Source organism: Pelophylax lessonae, assembly GCF_965119305.1.
Source record: "Pelophylax lessonae genome assembly, chromosome: 3".
In the NCBI taxonomy this organism is placed as follows: Eukaryota; Metazoa; Chordata; class Amphibia; order Anura; family Ranidae; genus Pelophylax; species Pelophylax lessonae.
Genome location: NC_138770.1, coordinates 382418257 through 382438382, shown reverse-complemented (window position 1 = coordinate 382438382; position 20126 = coordinate 382418257). Strand labels below are relative to the sequence as shown.

General features: G+C 45.3%; 1 protein-coding gene across 1 annotated transcript in view; it reads left to right on the top strand.

Moving 5' to 3' along the window:
- Nucleotides 1-20126, top strand: part of MCHR2 (melanin concentrating hormone receptor 2) — a 324899-nt gene that overhangs the window by 279838 nt on the left and 24935 nt on the right. The window contains exon 5 of the mRNA XM_082248916.1: nt 18228-18347. Within this exon, the coding sequence (XP_082105042.1) occupies nt 18228-18347 (120 nt within the window). The remainder of the gene's footprint in view (nt 1-18227; nt 18348-20126) is intronic.

Below are 20126 nucleotides of genomic sequence, written 5' to 3'. Positions count from 1 at the left end.
AGTCTGTGTTGGTACGTGTGAGAGAGATCCACCTTTCCAAGTTGTTGGGGTTCATCTCATACTTCTGAAGGTTTGAGGGTGCTGCCTGTTCCATACTCCCCCTACTCCTCATCTAGCCTTTTAGGGGTACAAACAATAGTAATTGGGGCCCAGTGTGGTTGTGTACGTGTGATATACATACACTTTTTTTGGATCATATTTTCTATTCCGTTATTTAATCAAAAACCTTTGGGGATCAGTTAAATTGATGGATAGTCTGTGTTGGTACGTGTGAGAGAGATCCACCTTTCCAAGTTGTTGGGGTTCATCTCATACTTCTGAAGGTTTGAGGGTGCTGCCTGTTCCATACTCCCCCTACTCCTCATCTAGCCTTTTAGGGGTACAAACAATAGTAATTGGGGCCTAGTGTGGTTGTGTACGTGTGATATACATACACTTTTTTTGGATCATATTTTCTATTCCGCTATTTAATCAAAAACCTTTGGGGATCAGTTAAATTGGGGGATAGTCTGTGTTGGTACGTGTGAGAGAGATCCACCTTTCCAAGTTTTTGGGGTTCATCTCATACTTCTGAAGATTTGAGGGTGCTGCCTGTTCCATACCCCCCCTACTCCTCATCTAGCCTTTTAGGGGTACAAACAATAGTAATTGGGGCCTAGTGTGGTTGTGTACGTGTGATATACATACACTTTTTTTGGATCATATTTTCTATTCCGCTATTTAATCAAAAACCTTTGGGGATCAGTTAAATTGGGGGATAGTCTGTGTTGGTACGTGTGAGAGAGATCCACCTTTCCAAGTTGTTGGGGTTCATCTCATACTTCTGAAGGTTTGAGGGTGCTGCCTGTTCCATACTCCCCCTACTCCTAGCCTTTTAGGGGTACAAACAATAGTAATTGGGGCCTAGTGTGGTTGTGTACGTGTGATATACATACACTTTTTTTGGATCATATTTTCTATTCCGCTATTTAATCAAAAACCTTTGGGGATCAGTTAAATTGGGGGATAGTCTGTGTTGGTACGTGTGAGAGAGATCCACCTTTCCAAGTTGTTGGGGTTCATCTCATACTTCTGAAGGTTTGAGGGTGCTGCCTGTTCCATACCCCCCCTACTCCTCATCTAGCCTTTTAGGGGTACAAACAATAGTAATTGGGGCCTAGTGTGGTTGTGTACGTGTGATATACATACACTTTTTTTGGATCATATTTTCTATTCCGCTATTTAATCAAAAACCTTTGGGGATCAGTTAAATTGGGGGATAGTCTGTGTTGGTACGTGTGAGAGAGATCCACCTTTCCAAGTTGTTGGGGTTCATCTCATACTTCTGAAGGTTTGAGGGTGCTGCCTGTTCCATACTCCCCCTACTCCTCATCTAGCCTTTTAGGGGTACAAACAATAGTAATTGGGGCCCAGTGTGGTTGTGTACGTGTGATATACATACACTTTTTTTGGATCATATTTTCTATTCCGCTATTTAATCAAAAACCTTTGGGGATCAGTTAAATTGGGGGATAGTCTGTGTTGGTACGTGTGAGAGAGATCCACCTTTCCAAGTTGTTGGGGTTCATCTCATACTTCTGAAGGTTTGAGGGTGCTGCCTGTTCCATACTCCCCCTACTCCTCATCTAGCCTTTTAGGGGTACAAACAATAGTAATTGGGGCCTAGTGTGGTTGTGTACGTGTGATATACATACACTTTTTTTGGATCATATTTTCTATTCCGCTATTTAATCAAAAACCTTTGGGGATCAGTTAAATTGGGGGATAGTCTGTGTTGGTACGTGTGAGAGAGATCCACCTTTCCAAGTTTTTGGGGTTCATCTCATACTTCTGAAGATTTGAGGGTGCTGCCTGTTCCATACCCCCCCTACTCCTCATCTAGCCTTTTAGGGGTACAAACAATAGTAATTGGGGCCTAGTGTGGTTGTGTACGTGTGATATACATACACTTTTTTTGGATCATATTTTCTATTCCGCTATTTAATCAAAAACCTTTGGGGATCAGTTAAATTGGGGGATAGTCTGTGTTGGTACGTGTGAGAGAGATCCACCTTTCCAAGTTGTTGGGGTTCATCTCATACTTCTGAAGGTTTGAGGGTGCTGCCTGTTCCATACTCCCCCTACTCCTCATCTAGCCTTTTAGGGGTACAAACAATAGTAATTGGGGCCCAGTGTGGTTGTGTACGTGTGATATACATACACTTTTTTTGGATCATATTGTCTATTCCGCTATTTAATCAAAAACCTTTGGGGATCAGTTAAATTGGGGGATAGTCTGTGTTGGTACGTGTGAGAGAGATCCACCTTTCCAAGTTGTTGGGGTTCATCTCATACTTCTGAAGGTTTGAGGGTGCTGCCTGTTCCATACCCCCCCTACTCCTCATCTAGCCTTTTAGGGGTACAAACAATAGTAATTGGGGCCTAGTGTGGTTGTGTACGTGTGATATACATACACTTTTTTTGGATCATATTTTCTATTCCGCTATTTAATCAAAAACCTTTGGGGATCAGTTAAATTGGGGGATAGTCTGTGTTGGTACGTGTGAGAGAGATCCACCTTTCCAAGTTGTTGGGGTTCATCTCATACTTCTGAAGGTTTGAGGGTGCTGCCTGTTCCATACCCCCCCTACTCCTCATCTAGCCTTTTAGGGGTACAAACAATAGTAATTGGGGCCTAGTGTGGTTGTGTACGTGTGATATACATACACTTTTTTTGGATCATATTTTCTATTCCGCTATTTAATCAAAAACCTTTGGGGATCAGTTAAATTGGGGGATAGTCTGTGTTGGTACGTGTGAGAGAGATCCACCTTTCCAAGTTTTTGGGGTTCATCTCATACTTCTGAAGATTTGAGGGTGCTGCCTGTTCCATACTCCTCCTCCTACTGCTCAACCATCCTTTTAGGGGTACAAACAATAGTAGTTGGGGCCTAGTGTGGTGGTGTACGTGCGAGATACATACACTTTCTTTTTGATCATATTTTCTATTCCGCTATTCAATTAAAACCTTTGGGGATCAATTCAATTGCGAGATAGCCTGTGTCGGTACGTGTGAGATCCACCTTTCCAAGTTGTTGGGGTTCATCTCATACTTCTGAAGATTTGAGGGTGCTGCCTGTTCCATACTCCTGCTCCTACTGCTCAACCATCCTTTTAGGGGTACAAACAATAGTAATTGGGGCCTAGTGTGGTTGTGTACGTGCGAGATACATACACTTTTTTTGATCATATTTCCTATTCCGCTATTCAATAAAAACCTTTGAGGATCAATTGAATTGCGGGATAGTCTGTGTCGGTACGTGTGAGATCCACCTTTCCAAGTTTTTGGGGTTCATCTCATACTTCTGAAGATTTGAGGGTGCTGCCTGTTCCATACTCCTCCTCCTACTCCTCATCCATCCTTTTAGGGGTACAAACAATAGTAATTGGGGCCTAGTGTGGTTGTGTACGTGCGAGATACATACACTTTTTTTGATCATATTTCCTATTCCGCTATTCAATAAAAACCTTTGAGGATCAATTGAATTGCGGGATAGTCTGTGTCGGTACGTGTGAGATCCACCTTTCCAAGTTTTTGGAGTTCATCTCATACTTCTGAAGATTTGAGGGTGCTGTCTGTTCCATACTCCTCCTACTCCTCATCCATCCTTTTAGGGGTAGAAACAATAGTAATTGGGGCCTAGTGTGGTTTTGTACGTGCGAGATACATACACTTTTTTGGATCATATTTCCTATTCCGCTATTCAATAAAAACCTTTCTAGGGCAAGATCTTAAATTACAGAAATATGAGGAGACCGTCAAATAAGGGCCGTGGCCTGGGTCGTGGTGCTGCTGGTAGAGCTCCTGTTGCAAGGAGAGGACGTGGTCGATCTGTGCCAGCTACACGCACAAGTGAAACACCTTCCTCAAGTGTGAGTAGGCGACAGAACCTGCATCAGTATTTGGTAGGGCATCAAACGCCCCTAGAAGTGATGAGGCCAGAACAAGTTGAGGCGATAGTAGATTGGTTTGCTGCTGACAGTGCCTCCAGTTCCTTCACATTGTCTCCCACCCAGTCTACTGCAGAAAGGTCAGAGTTGGCACCTGCAGCCAATGTCCAACCGTCTTTCACCTCACCCCCTTGCAAATCAGGCCAGCAGTCTGAGCCCCAAGCCATACAGCAGTCTCTTATTCTTTTTGAGGACTCTGTCAGCAGGGTTTCCCAGGGCCATCCACCTAGCCCTGCCCCAGAAGTGGAAGAGATTGAGTGCAGCGATGCCCAACCACTTATTTCTCAAGATGAGTACATGCAAGGATCATCGCAGCACGTCTCCGATGATGACGAAACGCAGGTGCCAACTGCTGCGGCGTTCAGCATTGTGGAGACCGACAAGGAGGGCAGGGGTGAAGACTGGGTGGAAGATGATGTGGAGGACGATGAGGTCCTCGACCCCACATGGAATGAACGTCATGCAGGTGACCTGAGTAGTTTGGAGGAAGAGGCGGTGGTCGCACAGAGCCACCAGCACAGCAGAAGAGGGAGCAGGGTGCAGAAGCGGAGCGGCCGTGCCCTAGACACTACGCCCGCTACTGCCCAACGCAGCAAGGGAACGAGCGCACCAAAGTCAGCTCAAAGGAGTTCTCTAGCGTGGAAGTTCTTTAGAAAATGTGCTGATGACAGGACACGAGTGGTTTGCACCCTGTGCAATCAGAGCTTGAAGCGAGGCATAAACCTTCTCAACCTGAGCACAACCTGCATGATCAGGCATCTAAGTGCAAAGCACGAGCTGCAGTGGAGTACACACCTTCAAAACCAAGAAACGTCTCTGGCTCATCCTGCTTCCTCTTCTGCTGCAGTCTCGGCCGCTCCAGCCACATCTGTAGTGATACCGGCACCTGCCACCCCGCAAACAGACGATCTGTCAGCAACACCACCACCTGGGTCACCAACAACCATCTCCACAATGTCCCGTGGAAGCGTTCAGCTTTCCATCTCCCAAACACTTGAGAGGAAGAGGAAGTACCCCCCTACCCACCCGCGATCCCTGGCCCTGAATGCCAGCATTTCAAAATTATTGGCCTTTGAAATGCTGTCATTCCGTCTGGTGGAGACGCACAGTTTTAAAAACCTTATGTCGGTGGCTGTCCCACAGTACGTCGTGCCCAGCCGCCACTACTTTTCCAGGCAAGCCATCCCTTCCCTGCACAACCAAGTGGGGGAAAATATCAGGTGTTCACTGCGCAACGCCATCTGTGCCAAGGTCCACCTAACTACGGATACGTGGACCAGTAAGCACGGTCAGGGGCGTTATATCTCCCTAACGGCACACTGGGTAAATGCAGTGGCGGATGGGCCTGAGGCGGATAGCAATTTGGCGCATGTCCTTCCACCACCGAGGATTGCAGGGCGCTTCAGTTTGCCTCCTGTTCCTAACTCCTCCTACTCCGCTTCCTCATCCTCTACCGCCTCCTCATCCGGACAGCGTAACACCTTCACCACCAACTTCAGCACGGCCAGGGGTAAACGACAGCAGGCAGTTTTACAACTTGCCTGTTTGGGGGACAAACCACACACCGCGCAGGAGTTGTGGAGGAGCATGGAACAGCAGACAAATGAGTGGTTGCTGCCAGCGAGCCTCAAGCCCGGCCTGGTGGTGTGCGATAACGGGCGAAATCTCATAGCAGCTCTGGGCCTAGCCGGTTTGACGCACATCCCTTGCCTGGCGCATGTGCTGAATTTGGTGGTGCAGAGGTTCCTTAAAAACTACCCTGATATGTCAGAGCTGCTGCAGAAAGTGCGGGCCGTTTGTGCGCACTTTCGGCGTTCTCACCCTGCTGCTGCTCGCCTGGCAGCGCTGCAGCGTAACTTCGGCCTTCCCGCTCACCGCCTCATATGTGACGTGCCCACAAGGTGGAACTCCACCTTGCACATGCTGGAAAGACTGTGCGAGCAGCAGCAGGCCATAGTGGAGTTTCAGCTGCAGCACGCACGCGTGAGTCGCTCTGCGGAACAGCACCACTTCACCACCAATAACTGGGCCTCCATGCGAGACCTGTGTGCCTTGTTGCGCTGTTTTGAGTACTCCACCAACATGGCCAGTGGCAATGACGCCGTTCTCAGCTTAACTATCCCACTTCTATGCCTCCTTGAAAAAACAATTCGGGCGATGATGGAAGAGGATGTGGCACAGGATGAGGAGGAGGAGGAGGAGGATGAAGAGGTAACATTTCCAAGGCTTTCAGGGCAGTCATTCGCAAGGGGCTCCGAGGGTGGGTTCCTGCACACGCAAACGCCAGGGACGCAATTGTCCAGCAGGGGCACAGTTCTGGAGGATGAGGAGGATGAGGAGGAGGAGGAGCTGGAGGAGGAGATGGAACCATGTTCACAGCAGGGTGGCACCCAGGCCAGCTCATGGCCATCACTGGTGCGTGGCTGGGGGGATACAGAGGACACGGACGATACACCTCCCACAGAGGACAGCCTTTCGTTGCCTCTGGGCAGCCTGGCACACATGAGCGATTACATGCTGCAGTGTCTCCACAACGACCGCCGAGTTGCCCACATTCTAACTTGTGCTGATTACTGGGTGGCCACGCTGCTGGATCCCCGTTACAAGGACAACGTACCGTCCTTAATTCACTCACTGGAGCGCGATCGCAAGATGCGCGAGTACAAGCGCACGCTGGTAGACGCCATGCTGCTGGCATTCCCATCTGACAGCGGGGCCACAGTGGAAGCACAAGGCAGAGGAGGAGGAGGAGGAGGTCGCCAACGCAACCAGGGCACCGCCAGCACCTCAGAAGGCAGGGTTAGCATGGCCGAAATGTGGAAAAGCTTTGTCAGCACGCCACAACAAACAGCAGCACCAGCAGCTCAGATGGAACGTCTTAGCAGGAGGCAGCATTTTACCAACATGGTGGAGCAGTATGTGTGCACACGCCTACATGTAGTGAATGACGGGTCTGCCCCCTTCAACTTCTGGGTCTCCAAATTGGGCACATGGCCTGAGCTTGCCCTTTACGCCTTGGAGGTGCTGGCGTGCCCTGCAGCCAGTGTATTATCTGAACGGGTATTTAGCACGGCTGGGGGCGTTATAACAGACAAGCGCAGCCGCCTGTCCAGAGACAATGTGGACAAGCTCACGTTCATTAAAATGAACCAGGCATGGATCCCACGGGACTTTTCCGTACCTTATGCAGAATAGCAATGGATACCGACCTTACCCACCCATTGTTCCATTTTTGCTCTTTCTCACTCTTTTGGGGTGTACCCTCATTTAAAATTTTTGAAAAGAAGCAGTGTTGGCTACCTCGTCCTCCTCCTCAGGGCCAGATTAATGTAGGGGCTATTGGAGCTGCAGCTCCAGGCCCCTACCTTTTATATAGGCCCCGGGTTGGCCATATTCACTGTTACCGCTCTTCTGTCACTTGTAAACACAGAAGTCTGGCTTCTATGCTCGCTTCCCCAGGCAGCACCCTCAGAACCTCCCCACACAGCGTGAAGGCCGGACAAGGAGGGACAGTTGGCGATGCATGGATGTGTTTATGGGCTTCAGAGACAGCATCCCATGTTGAATTAGGCATGCATGGCTGCACCCTTCCTCCTCTGGGTGCATGGCAAGGCACGGCCCTTAAGGCCCTTCAAAATCCTCAGCACCAAGCCCATGATGCTGTTAATCCGGCCCTGGTCCTCCTCCACCGCCGCTTCCACCTACACCGCCCATAGGTGTGCGCAGCCTATTGCATTAAGGTGTGCACCCCAAAGTTGAAATACACATGCATGTGTTTGCCAGCAGGGAGAGTAATGTATCGGGGCCATGTACCTGTAGGCAAGGAGAAATAGAGCAGAGCAGGTCCCAGGGAGATCTTTCCCATCTCCTCACTGGCAATGCTATGTGCCCTAGGTGATTAGGGTGTGCCCAGGCACACCCAGCACACCCTGTGCGCACGCCTATGTCACCGCCACATCCACCACCACCTCAACCTCCCTCCTACTCCATATGGGCCTCGTCCTTCAGAGATGAAGAAGAACATTGTTTTATTTTTCAGTTTTTTTTTGTTGTTTTAAGTTATTTCCCTATCCACATTTGTTTGCAGAGCACTTGCCATGCTCTTAATTACGTTTTGCTGCCATTTGCAGCACTCTAGCCCTTTCCTTTGGTGTTTTAGAGCCATTTTAGTGCCTTAAAGTTCGGGTCCCCATTGACTTCAATGGGGTTCGGTGTCCGGGAAAAGTTCGGTAAAAGTCCGGGACACGGACCCGGACTTTTTTTTAAAGTTCGGCCGAACCCGTCGAACACGGACATCTAGGTGTCCGCTCAACCCTAGTTATGATCTAACTGACAAAAATATAAACAAGTAAGCACACATTTTTTTCTTTTCATTCTGGCAGCAGGGGGTTATGAAACCTGCTGGCAGAAACAACACAACGTTTTTGAGTCCCTGTTAGGACTTAGGAGGAGCACCTCCTTTGTCATCAGACTCCTTGTAAAGGATAAGTGTCTGACTCTAGGCTTCACCCAAGTTTATCAGAAGGGACAGTCCGTCCTTCATGGGTCAGGGTGGCAGGCCAGCCTAGTCCACAAAGTGAACAGAAAAGCAACACAGGCAGCAATCCCCCAGCTGTTTATGTGACAATCTCCACTTGTAAGCTGCACACTTCAACAGTCCTTCAGGCATAGAGATTTGGATCTGGCAGTCTCCTCACACTGCTGTCAGCTTTTTGATGGAGACAGAGTGGCTCCCAGCAGGCTGTCCTGCCTTCATGACCACCACTGTGTATTTGTGGATTGCTCTCCCCAGCTAATATTCTTCCAAAATGTCCTGAAACCGGGCCAAAGTCTTCTCACAATTTGGTAACCCCTGGGGCTTAGGGATATGCACATACTCCCACACCAGGTCATCCTCCCACTCTCCCAGGGAGTCCTCAATGATGTCCATGATGACGGGAGGGGCATAAGGGTAGTCCAGACCCCACTTCAGATCTGTTTTTCACAGAACTTTCCTCTGTAACCTGAAAATCCTGGGCAGTTCTCTTTGTCTCCGTTTTTCTGGAAGGACGTACGCATTCAGGGGCCTGAATTCTGCTTGCAGTCTGTGGGAACCCCAATCTATGGCCTCTGCTTTTGGCTCACCTGAGGGCACATCTCCCACCTGCACTGGCTCCTTCCAGGTGGGGTCATCAGAGCACATATGCGCAGCCAACACTTAAGGGACATTATCTGGTTCCTGCTAGGCAGTAAATACAGTTACCAGGTCCTTAATCTCCAACTTTCAGGCCACAGCAGATCTCCAAGGTCCACTCGGTATTACTGTGGCTCCTGTTTGCTGGATACTAGCCAGGTAAATGACTTGTCACATTGTCCAGGCACTGAATACCGTGGTCGGTATACGGCATTCAAAACACAGCAGGCATAGGACTCTACATAGTTTTTGGTATATACAGCAGGCATAGTTGCTCCGTCATCTCAATCATCCTGAGGGCGAATCCCCCGTGATGGTCCAAACGGACACTGGTGTCCACCAGTGTCCACTCCTGAAGATCAGGCAACCAGGTCAGCCCTGGATACACATGAGCACACTCTGCCATCTTGCGCCTCTCTCTCACTGCTAGCAGGGAACATTGGGTTTTTTTCGGGCGTGGCTCCACCCCCAAGTTTCCAGACTGGCTGGTGCCTGCAGCTCTGATAAGCAGGCCTTTTCCCGCGTGTTCTGCTGTAACCCCTTGTTAGCTGTACTTGAGTTTGCAGACACACTGATACTTGCATAACTTGCTCGAACATGTCGCTCAGAACCGACTGTGACTGAGCAATTGGGAGCAGGAGGCAGCCGTTGTACGGTGGTTGCCTGAGTAACAATAAAGTCTATGGAATATTTCTCAATGTAATAAGCAGGATTAAGACAGTCCCTCCCACAGGCACCCACTGGCTTAACATAATCACCATGGGTAACAGTAGATATATCCAGACACACTTTACTGTAGGTAGCAGGAGTTTGAAGTATAAAGTCACTTGGTCCAGCATTTGCAGATCGCTGGACATATTTGTGGTTACCACGGGACAGCACATGGTAAAGTTACTGAATATCTGGTTAATATTGAAAGTACTCCTCCCAGCCATGGTTATGGCAGCTGGGTATGCAGGGTGGCAGTAACTCGAAAAGGCAGCTTCCGCTGGCTGCTATGGACAACGGCACTTGGTTTTTAGTGCAACAGTCACAAACAGGCAGAGCACATAAGTCCTTCCCTGGTTAAACCCCTCTGGTGCCCTTTGGAACAAGGCACAGTTCCCTGGCTCAATGAGAAAACTTTGGTTGCTAGGAGGTTACCCGTGGCCAGATATCCCGGAAGAGCCCCGAAACATAGCGCTACCCCAATAAGAGCCGCTAGTGAATATGGTTATCTACCACCCTGCACAGTCAGGCACACAAATCTTCCAAGCACACTTTAGTCAGAAAACAGTCCTTGCAGCTTTGTTTTTATATTTTATTAGGGGAATTGAACTTCAACTATACCTATATACAGTACATCCAGTACATTCACTCCTCTGCCTTCTGCACAAACTTGCTTGCAGATCTACTCCTTCTCCTCCAGCACAACTCTTGCTTGTGGAACTACAACACCCAGGACCAGATAGCACTGAAAAGATGATCCAACACAGACTCAGTCAGATCCACAACAATTGTCCTTTGAAGGCAGCGTGGTAGAAAATAGGTCTTAGTGCTTAGCTGTCCTATTCCTGTGGCTACTGATCATAGGACAACCTCTTCATGCACTGCCAGCCCACCTGACTTCAGCTGCCCCTTTCTCCTTCCCATTTCACCATAGTCCTCCTGACTGACTCTGCATCCATCCCAGACTGCTCTCTTTCAGTCCTCTCAGACATGCCTCTCAGTCCTCCTGACTGTGTGACACTCGCCAGCCCTCATGGCTGTCTTCCTCCCTGGATATTTGCCCAGCAGTGTCATCCTGACTGTCCTCTCCTTGCTCCCATGCCTCCTGATCAGAATCCCCCTGTGTGTCTTGAAGAGGTGTCCCTTCCGCACCCAAGCCTAGGACTGAGTTCACCTCCCAGACTAGGGGGTTACTCTCAAAGGCCCCCGAGAGTCTGACACTCCCTCTCCAGCTTCCACCTGAACTCCACTGTCCCAGCTGGGCTGACCCTGAGTATCTGAGAGGAGCTGCCCCTTGCCAACCCATCTGTTGGGGATAGGTCAGGGCCCTCATGAATACTCCAGGAAGCTCCTACTCCCCTCCACTCCCATCCTACTTGAACGTTCAGCATGTTTCAAGAAGTAGAGGGAGGTCTTAGAGATGCTGCCTGTGAGTCATACTAGCCTCCCTGAGTCACTCACCCAACCCAGAATAAACCACACAGGCTTGGTTGCCGGCCAAGCCTGAACAATTTACCTACTCTGTACAATAAAAAAAAAAAAAAATAACTCTAGCCCTCTAGCAACGCTGGGGAGTGCTACATACCTTTGCACTATTATATTACATTTTCATCTATCATGGTGCACCTTTCATGTGTGAATATTTCTCTCTGCCTAAGGGAGTATCCCTTCCTCCTTGTGCTCTTCTTGCACATATCACACTATCACCAAAAAAGGGTCCCAGCATTTTGTTCAAGTTTTCATCCCATGTCTTTACTAAATTTTGAGAGCTAGCCAAACCATTTTGGGGTTTAGATACACTTTATTAAATTTGAAGAAAGACATCATTTTGGTAAATTGGCATTTTTTCCTAAAGTACAGGGGTTGATTTACTAACACTGGTGAGTGCAAAATCTGGAGCAGCTCTGCATAGAAACCAATCAGTTTCCAGGTTTTTTTTGTCAAAGCTGAAGTTAGAAGCTGATTGGCTACCATGCACAGCTGCACCAGATTATGATTGCACTAGTTTTAGGAAATCTCCCCCACAGTACCACTTGATTCAATAAAACCAAACACTTATCAAGGTCTTCCCTAAACTTTGTATTAAATTAATTGGTGCCTACATTATCTGTCATTACCCTGAGTTCTGCATCAGCAGAAGAAATGAAAACCCTGTCAGCCTTGGAATGACAGTCACCTTTTTTGCTCTGAATGGTTGGTTCTTCTATGGTACTATGAGGATCTTTCTAACAGTTATGGCTCTTTCACACGGGCGTTCCGTATGTCCGTTTTTCATCCCATCCGTTTGCGGATGAAAAACGGACATAATGTATCTCTATGTAAATACGGATGTCATCGGATGATCATCCTCTGACATCCGTTTTTTGTCAGTTCAGTTCAGTTTTTTTGAACGGGGGAGAACCCTATTTTTTTTCCTTTCAAAAAACGGAACTGAAGCTAAAACGGATGTCAGTGGTGTCATCCGCAGACATCCGTATTTACATAGACATGCATTATGTCAGTTTTTCATCCGCAAACGGATGGGATGAAAAACGGACATACGGACCGGATGACACAAGTGTCATCCGTGTCCGTTACAAAAAAAAAAAAAAAGGACCTGATCGGGCAAAAAAAAAGGAACGCCCGTGTGAAAGAGCCCTTAGGCTACTGGAAATGTTGAAAAGCTCTATGGGAGCCAGGAGCACTCTCTGGCATTATTGAAAGCAAAATGATAACTGAAGAGTAATTATCTAAATATTGCTTGATCATTTTTGCTCACACTGTAGCTTTGACATGTGGTACAGTGCTTAAAACATATTGTACCCAATATAAATATAATTGTAGATCAAAAATACCTGCATTTTGAGAGACACTTGCTTGAAAGAGTATTTCCATTATCACTGAATTATATTACTAATTACATTGTTTACTGTTACAGGTACATGGCTCTTGTACAGCCATTTCGTCTAACAAGCTTGAGGACAATATCAAAGACTATACGTGTAAATATCCTTCTATGGGCAGCATCTTTCGTTGTTGTGTTCCCTGTCTGGGTCTATTCAAAGGTCATCCAGTTCAAGGATGGATTAGAAAGTTGTGCATTTGATCTAACAACACCTAATGATGTTCTCTGGTGAGTATTATAAAATGTAAATTACTTTTGACTCTCGTTTTAATGGAATAACAAAAGCTATGTAAACTGTTAATAGGGTCTAACATTACTTTCTCAGCAAATGTACAATTTATACTTAGTACAGTATTTATCATATTAAAATATAACATTTTTGACTGAGTCTAAATAAAAATAGCCTAGCACAAACTGTATAGCAACTATGATTAATTATTGTGCAGTACCTAATGCACAAGCTGACATTTTCTTATGAATTTTTAATAGGAATTTTGCATTTTGAAAAATTCCAAGTTAATGTAAATTATAGAAACGTATTTACCAGAAATGTCTGTATTATAAATAATTATACCAGAACTAAATTAAAATTAAAGTTAAAGAAAATCGGGGGAATGATAGTCCGATTTTCCTCATTGTTTCACAGCAAATCGGAACTGATGAAAGAAAATTTGTACGAAAGTTCTAATACAATAAGTCCCAGTTCACACTACCGCGACTTGTCAGGCGACTGGTCAGCCTGACAAGTCGCGGTCCATTCTGTGCTATGGGAACCGTTCCAATAGGAGCGATTCAAGACGCTCCGAGTTAGAAAATAGTTCCTGTACTACTTCGGGGCGACATCGGAGCGACTTGCATTGACTTCCATTATGTGAAGTCCGTGCAAGTCGTGCCGAAGTCGCGGTGCACGTGACTTCACAGGTCGCCCCCGAAGTCGGATCGCCATAGTGTGAACCGACACTAAAGGCTTTTTTTGTTGTTGTTTTTTTTTATTGTTGTCTTTCGTTTCTGATTTTTCTCATACGAAAATCATCAGAAAACGGTACTCTTTAAGTGAAAATCGTTTGTTCTGTTCCCATAGGAGAAACATTTTGGAGCTTCTCTCTTCATAAATTTTCATTCAGAGGGTCGGAATCGGCTGTAGAAAGTTGTATACACACTATAACAAAATCATATGAAAGTTATTTGGACGAAAAATCTTGCCCGATTTTCTTATAGTGTGTCTGAGCCTTAAAGTATATCTAAAGCAGAACATTTTATTTGTTTTGCTCCCAGTCCAGGGATATTTTCTTTCACTTCCTGTCTGGAGAAAGACATATCAGTAAGTGGGAGAACATCTCTCAAAGTAAGGGAAATCCTAGAGGCATAACTAGAACCTTCAGGGCCCCGGTGCAAGAAACCATGAAGGGTCCCCCTGGCCCCCTCTTCCTCTGAAATCGGGGCCCTTCACTCCCACAGTCCTGCAGCGGGACCCTTTCACATGTTCTGCAGCGGGCCCTCTTCCTGCTGTCTTGGGTAGGGTTTGCTACCTTTTCTTCAAGCCAAACCAGAACACTTTAGTGATGCAAGGCAATTTTTTTTTGTAGTAGTAGTATATACTATACATATATTTTGTTATTAAATAACATTTTTAATCATATGGATTTAATCACAAGAGTCTCTCCTTACATCAGAGTCCACAGAGTTCCCCCTTTACATCTAAATCCACAGAGTTCTCCTTTACATCTGAACATGTAGAGTTCCCCTTTACATCTGAACTTGCAGATTTCCCTAAAACTATAAGGGGGGAATCTGCACACTCTGATGTAAGAAAGAACTCTGGGGGCTCTAATTTAGGGGGAAATTGAGAACTCTGATGTGCAGAAGGAACTCTTATGTAAGGGGAAATGCTACAGACTCTGGTAACCAGAGCCCTCAGTTACATCAGAGTTCCCAGCATTCCCCTTTAATCAGGGTTCCCAGAGCTCCCCCCTAACATCAGAGTCTGCAGAGTTATCCCCTACATCAGAGTTCACAAAGCCCCCCTTACATCAGGAGTCCGCAGAATTACACTGAAAGAGGACACTGCATGGATCTCTGTAGACTCTGGAATGAGAAGGAGAACTCTGATGTAGGGGGTGCTCTGGGAACCTTGATTTAACATCTTCCTCCTGCACTATAGCCAAAGTATGGCTACAGCGTAGGCTTTGAGTTCTGGCAGGGAGTCCATGAATATCCTCCCAAAACCCAACCTCCCGCATGCCCCCTAGGGTGTGCATCCAGGGCACTCTGTGACCGCTGTTTCCAATCACAGATCACAGTAAAGGGCCAATCACAATGGCTCGTTGCCATGTGATCAGCTGTGTCTAATCACAGCTGATGATATGTAAATAGACTTGTCGGTTATCAGCAATCCTTTCCTCCCATGCTGTGTCTGTGTGGGGAAAGGAGAGCCATTAACTAGCAATACTGTTAGTACACTATTTACACTCATAATCTGGGAACTGATCATCAATGTCCTGATTATCACTGCAGCTGCATCAGTGCCCCTCAGTGCAGCCAATCTGTGCTCATCAGTGCAGCCTATCAGTGCTCATTATTGCCACCTATCAGTGTCACAACAGTGCCCATCAGTGCCACCTAGGAGTGCCTATCAGTATCGCCTATCAGTGCAACCTCATCAGTGGCCATCAGTGCCTCTTCCTCATTGCCTAGCAGTGCTATTTCATCTGTTGCCATCAGTGAAGAAGAGATATTATTATTTCCTTAAAAATTTTACAGAAACTTCAAATAATTTTTTTTCTTTAGTTTTTTTCCTTCATTTAGTAACAAATAAAAAACCCAGTGGTGATCAAATACTACAAAAAGAGAGCTCTATTTTTGTGAAAAAAAAAAAAAACAATAAAAATGTTGTATGGTTACAGTGTTGCATGACCGCGCAATTGTCAAATTTTGACAGCGCTGAAAGCTGAAAATTGGCCTGGGCAGGAAGGGGGAAGGGGATGAAAGTGCCCTGTATTGAAGTGGTTAAGGGGAACTCTGATGTAAGGGGGTCTCTGCTCACTGAAGCCCCCCTTACATCAGAACCCGCTGAGCACCCCTTACATCTGAGTCCCCTTTACCTTAGTTTACTAAGGCAGGAGGCAGGGTGGAGAAGGGTAGGGGGGGCACTTCACTCACAGACAGGGGATGGAGGATGAGATCACTCACTCATGATAGAGGATCAGCCAACGGCTGTCTGCATCTTTGATCATTCAGCTGCTGGGCTTCACACTTTCTGTGGTACACACACAGGAGGAGGAGGAGCAGATCAGCTGTCTCTCTCCTCTCCCATCAGTGCAAGGGAGGAGAAAGGGGGGAACTATTAGCGCAGGCACTGTGAGAGAAGCTTTCAGCCCTTTCAGCAGTGTTTTCAGAAACACTGCTGGGGTCTGGTTACAAATGCAACCTTTGTGACACTGGTTGTTCTGCCACTGGGAAATCCTCTCTGGAGCGGAGAGATTTCCCCTCGATTTCTGACCCAGTGACAACTGGGTTCAAATGGTCACAGTTGTCTCCAGAACAAAAGTCACCAGAACAAATAAAGAGGGTTAATATCCTTAGCAGGGACAGAGACAGCAATAAAAACCTGATAGGAGGTCTAACCCTTCCTTTTTCAGTAAAAAAAGAAAAAGATTTTAGCATTACACTTTTGCACTGCCTAGAATAACAAAATCAAAGCTAAACATAGCAAAGGAAAGCCCATACAATTTTCATTTACTGACATTATAATATCTCATAGTAAATTTTAAGGGAAATTACTTATATTCTGACATAGGTCTCTGACTATCAAACACTGTAAAATAATATTTTTTTAGCAAATAAAGTGTTACTAAACCCAGAACCCTGCATTCACTATATCTGGTCTCCCAAAGTACTCAGAACATGGAAATACAATTATTTTAGTAAATATAAACTGCTAAATACCTTTTCTCATCAGCAGTATATAGCAGTCTTGTGACTTCTATCAGTGTTTGGGTAAAGCCTTTAGGAGGAGTTTTCATTCTACTCTGACAGTCCTGTGAGGCTTCAGGATCCCTGACCCTTTGTCTGGACAGTGCTGATTGGTCCTGTGCTGATCGCATGCACCCTCCCAAGAAAAAAAAAAAAACAACAACTCTCTATCAATATACAACAAACTGAGCATGTGCAGAGTGACTCCAAAGGCTCTGTCTTATAGGAGATGGTTAGGGAACAGAGGAGGAAGGGTAGGAACAGAGAAGACAGGATCAAACAACCTTTTTACACAATGTGGAGGATTAACCCCTTAGGTTCCACAGTGAGTATAACAAGCATGCTTTACTGCATTTACAGACTGATTTTACTGTTGTGGGTTTAGTAACACTTTAAGCTTCAGCTTTTTTTGTAGCGAGCTATGTTTGATTTGAGTGTGGGTTTAAACCTCAGCGCGTGCATTAAAGGGCGTGCCAGGTAAAAAAAAGAGGCTTATTCGGAAGTGACGACATACTCGTCTCTCCCAGTTTCTAGGGTCACAGCGAGAAAGAAAAACCTCATCAGTTCTTCTCTCTCTGTTCCATACAGCCATCACCACCAGCCACAGCGCTCCCAGGCTCTGTGATCAGACAGTAGAGCCCGAGAAAGGCCAAAGGAGGGGGGTGGGACCCCATTCTGCCACCTGCAGAAGTAATGGATGGCTGTTTAGCCACGCAAATCACTTCTACCAGAAAGGCAAGCTCTGGCTGAAAAATACATATCGGGATGATGCTATCATGATCCCAGTATAACTACTTCAACCTGAGGTCATCCATGGTAGTCCTACGGGAGGAAAGTAGTTAATATCCCATAAAAACCTAGACTTACTCTTTTATTCACACATAACCCACATGCATGAACACATGTTTTCTAAGCCTAGGATCACACTGTTCATTAAATCTTTTTGCTGCTTAGAGATATACAGTTGTTGATGTTGTTCATCATCATATTAGTAGCACATTGATTTTAGTGAGGTTACTTGCCAGTATAGCCCTAGGATTAATTATAGCGTAAAGTTGGAATGTGGAAGATGGAAAAATAAAAAGTTAAAGTTTGAACTTTTCCATTTTTTTTTTTTTGCAGATAATGGAGAAGTTAAGTGAAATAAAAAAAACCTATTTTAGCTTTTATATGTTAATTAATGTAGGTGTTATATGTAACATACGTGTAACAAATTTATTTTTAAAGATATGTGTTAGCAAATGGTCAACAAGTTTGGACCAGTAGAACCTGAACAGATGCATAAACATAATGCATGCCAACATGTTCTTTTTCTAAATAAAGAACATGACTTAATATTATATCATAGATTAATGGAATTCAGTAATCTGTATTGCTTTCAAACACTAGCTACAGATACAGGTTGTAGGCTACAGTAGGCTGTTATTTTAGTAAAATACATAAATAAATTATGTACTGTATTTAAAAATGCTTGTGAATTTTTTTTTTTTTTTTTTTCAGGTATACGTTGTATTTAACTATTACAACCTTCTTCTTTCCTCTACCATTAATAGTGGCTTGCTACATTTTAATTCTGTGTTACACATGGGAGATGTACCATCAAAACAAAACTGCTGGATGGTAAGAAAAATATATGTCTGTTTGCTAGTCAAAAAAAAAAAAAAACACCCTTCCTACAGCAGAACTGCATATATTGTATATACTGTACATATGCATATATATATATATATATATATATATATATATATATATATATATATATATAAACATGTAGTGTGCTACTTGTAATAACTCTGGTCCTCATGCATTACATATAACTGAAGGAGAGTTTTTGTATCACATGTATTAAAAGAATAACTTTCTGCGTTGCCTAAAGAAACCATTTCACCAACTTAACAAATTGCAGGTAAAAGCTCATAGGAATCAAATATTTTAAATACTGCAAATGTGAACACTTCAGGAGGAGTCAATTCCCATGCACAACTCCATCCCTCCAGCACATTATAGCTGTCTCCTCTTATACGGTTGTTTGCCCTACCTTCGCCCTGCGACATAACCTTTTATATAGCAGCTAGGGAAGGTGCAAAGGAAAATATTACTGACTGTCGCCTGAAAGATGCTGTCGAGGCTGCTGACATAACATCCAAGATGTTGGCACCCGACAGCATTCTCTGGACTTTTTGGATGCCTACACAGGTACTTTTTGGATGCTTTTACAGGTAAATAACATTTAAAAAATACTTTAAATTCACATATAATCTTATGGGAAGTTTTGTTGTTGAAATGATTGGTCTGGCAACGGGGTCTTTTTAAAGAAACCTTTCCTTTCTTCCAGCCAGGGGCATTAAATTAAGGAGCAATATAATTGATCTCTATGGGTATTAGAAACTGTACATAGTTCAGGTTTTTTAAAATCTTAGTTCTCCTTTCTTAGCAGTATTTAAGATTTATTATTGAAATTAAGTATGTTCTATGCACTTCTGTGCCCCAGCCATTTCTATATAGCTCTCACTCCCTCCCCTCTACTAACCACTGTGAATCTGCCTCTTCACTGATGTTAATTTAAAAAAAATGTGCATAATTACATTTCCTATAATGCAAATAGTACTGCAGTGGGAAGGAGGAATTGGAAGTGTTGGATGAATGAGGTGGTTGGGTATGATAGATGATGCAAATTAATTTGCATTGGGAAGGAGAGAGAGAGAGTGGTGGCAGAAATACAGGGCCGGCACCAGCATAAGGCAGCTTAGGCAAATAGGGGGGACGCTAAAGTTGGGGGTCCATCAAGATGCTGGCACCAGCTCAGGCATAGCGCAGGATGTTGGCCAATACAGCCCCAGGCTCTGTGAACTTCAGCCGCTGCCTCTCTATAGTGACTTTCAACTGCTCTTCTAGAGTCCTGGCCCTCTTCCTCCTCTCTCTCAGTGTCCACTCTCTTTTCGAACACCTGATCCAACTCTACCACCCACTTCTCTCCCTCCAGCACCCGCAATGAAAAGCAATTCCCTCCCACCTGGGGGGTACCATTCCAGCCTGGAGACACTCACTGCTGAGCTAGAGGCATGTGTGACATGAGGGGAGAGGAGCCAATACCAGGGGGAGGGATATCACACCCACAGTGAAATTTAGGGCACAGTTCTTAGATAGTTCTGATTATACAGCCCGCTGACTATACATTACAGATCCCACAGGAAAGATGAAAACATGAGGACATAATAGGGACAGAAAATGGAACAAAGACAAATGGGGCAGTCAGAGAAGAGTACATGGGGACAGAGCAAAGGAGATGAAGAGAAAACAGAAGACATGGTGAGATGTGGACAGAAAAAGGAAGATGGGAACAGAGCAGGGAGATGGAGACAGACAGAACAGGGAGATGGGCAGTTAGAGTAGGAAATA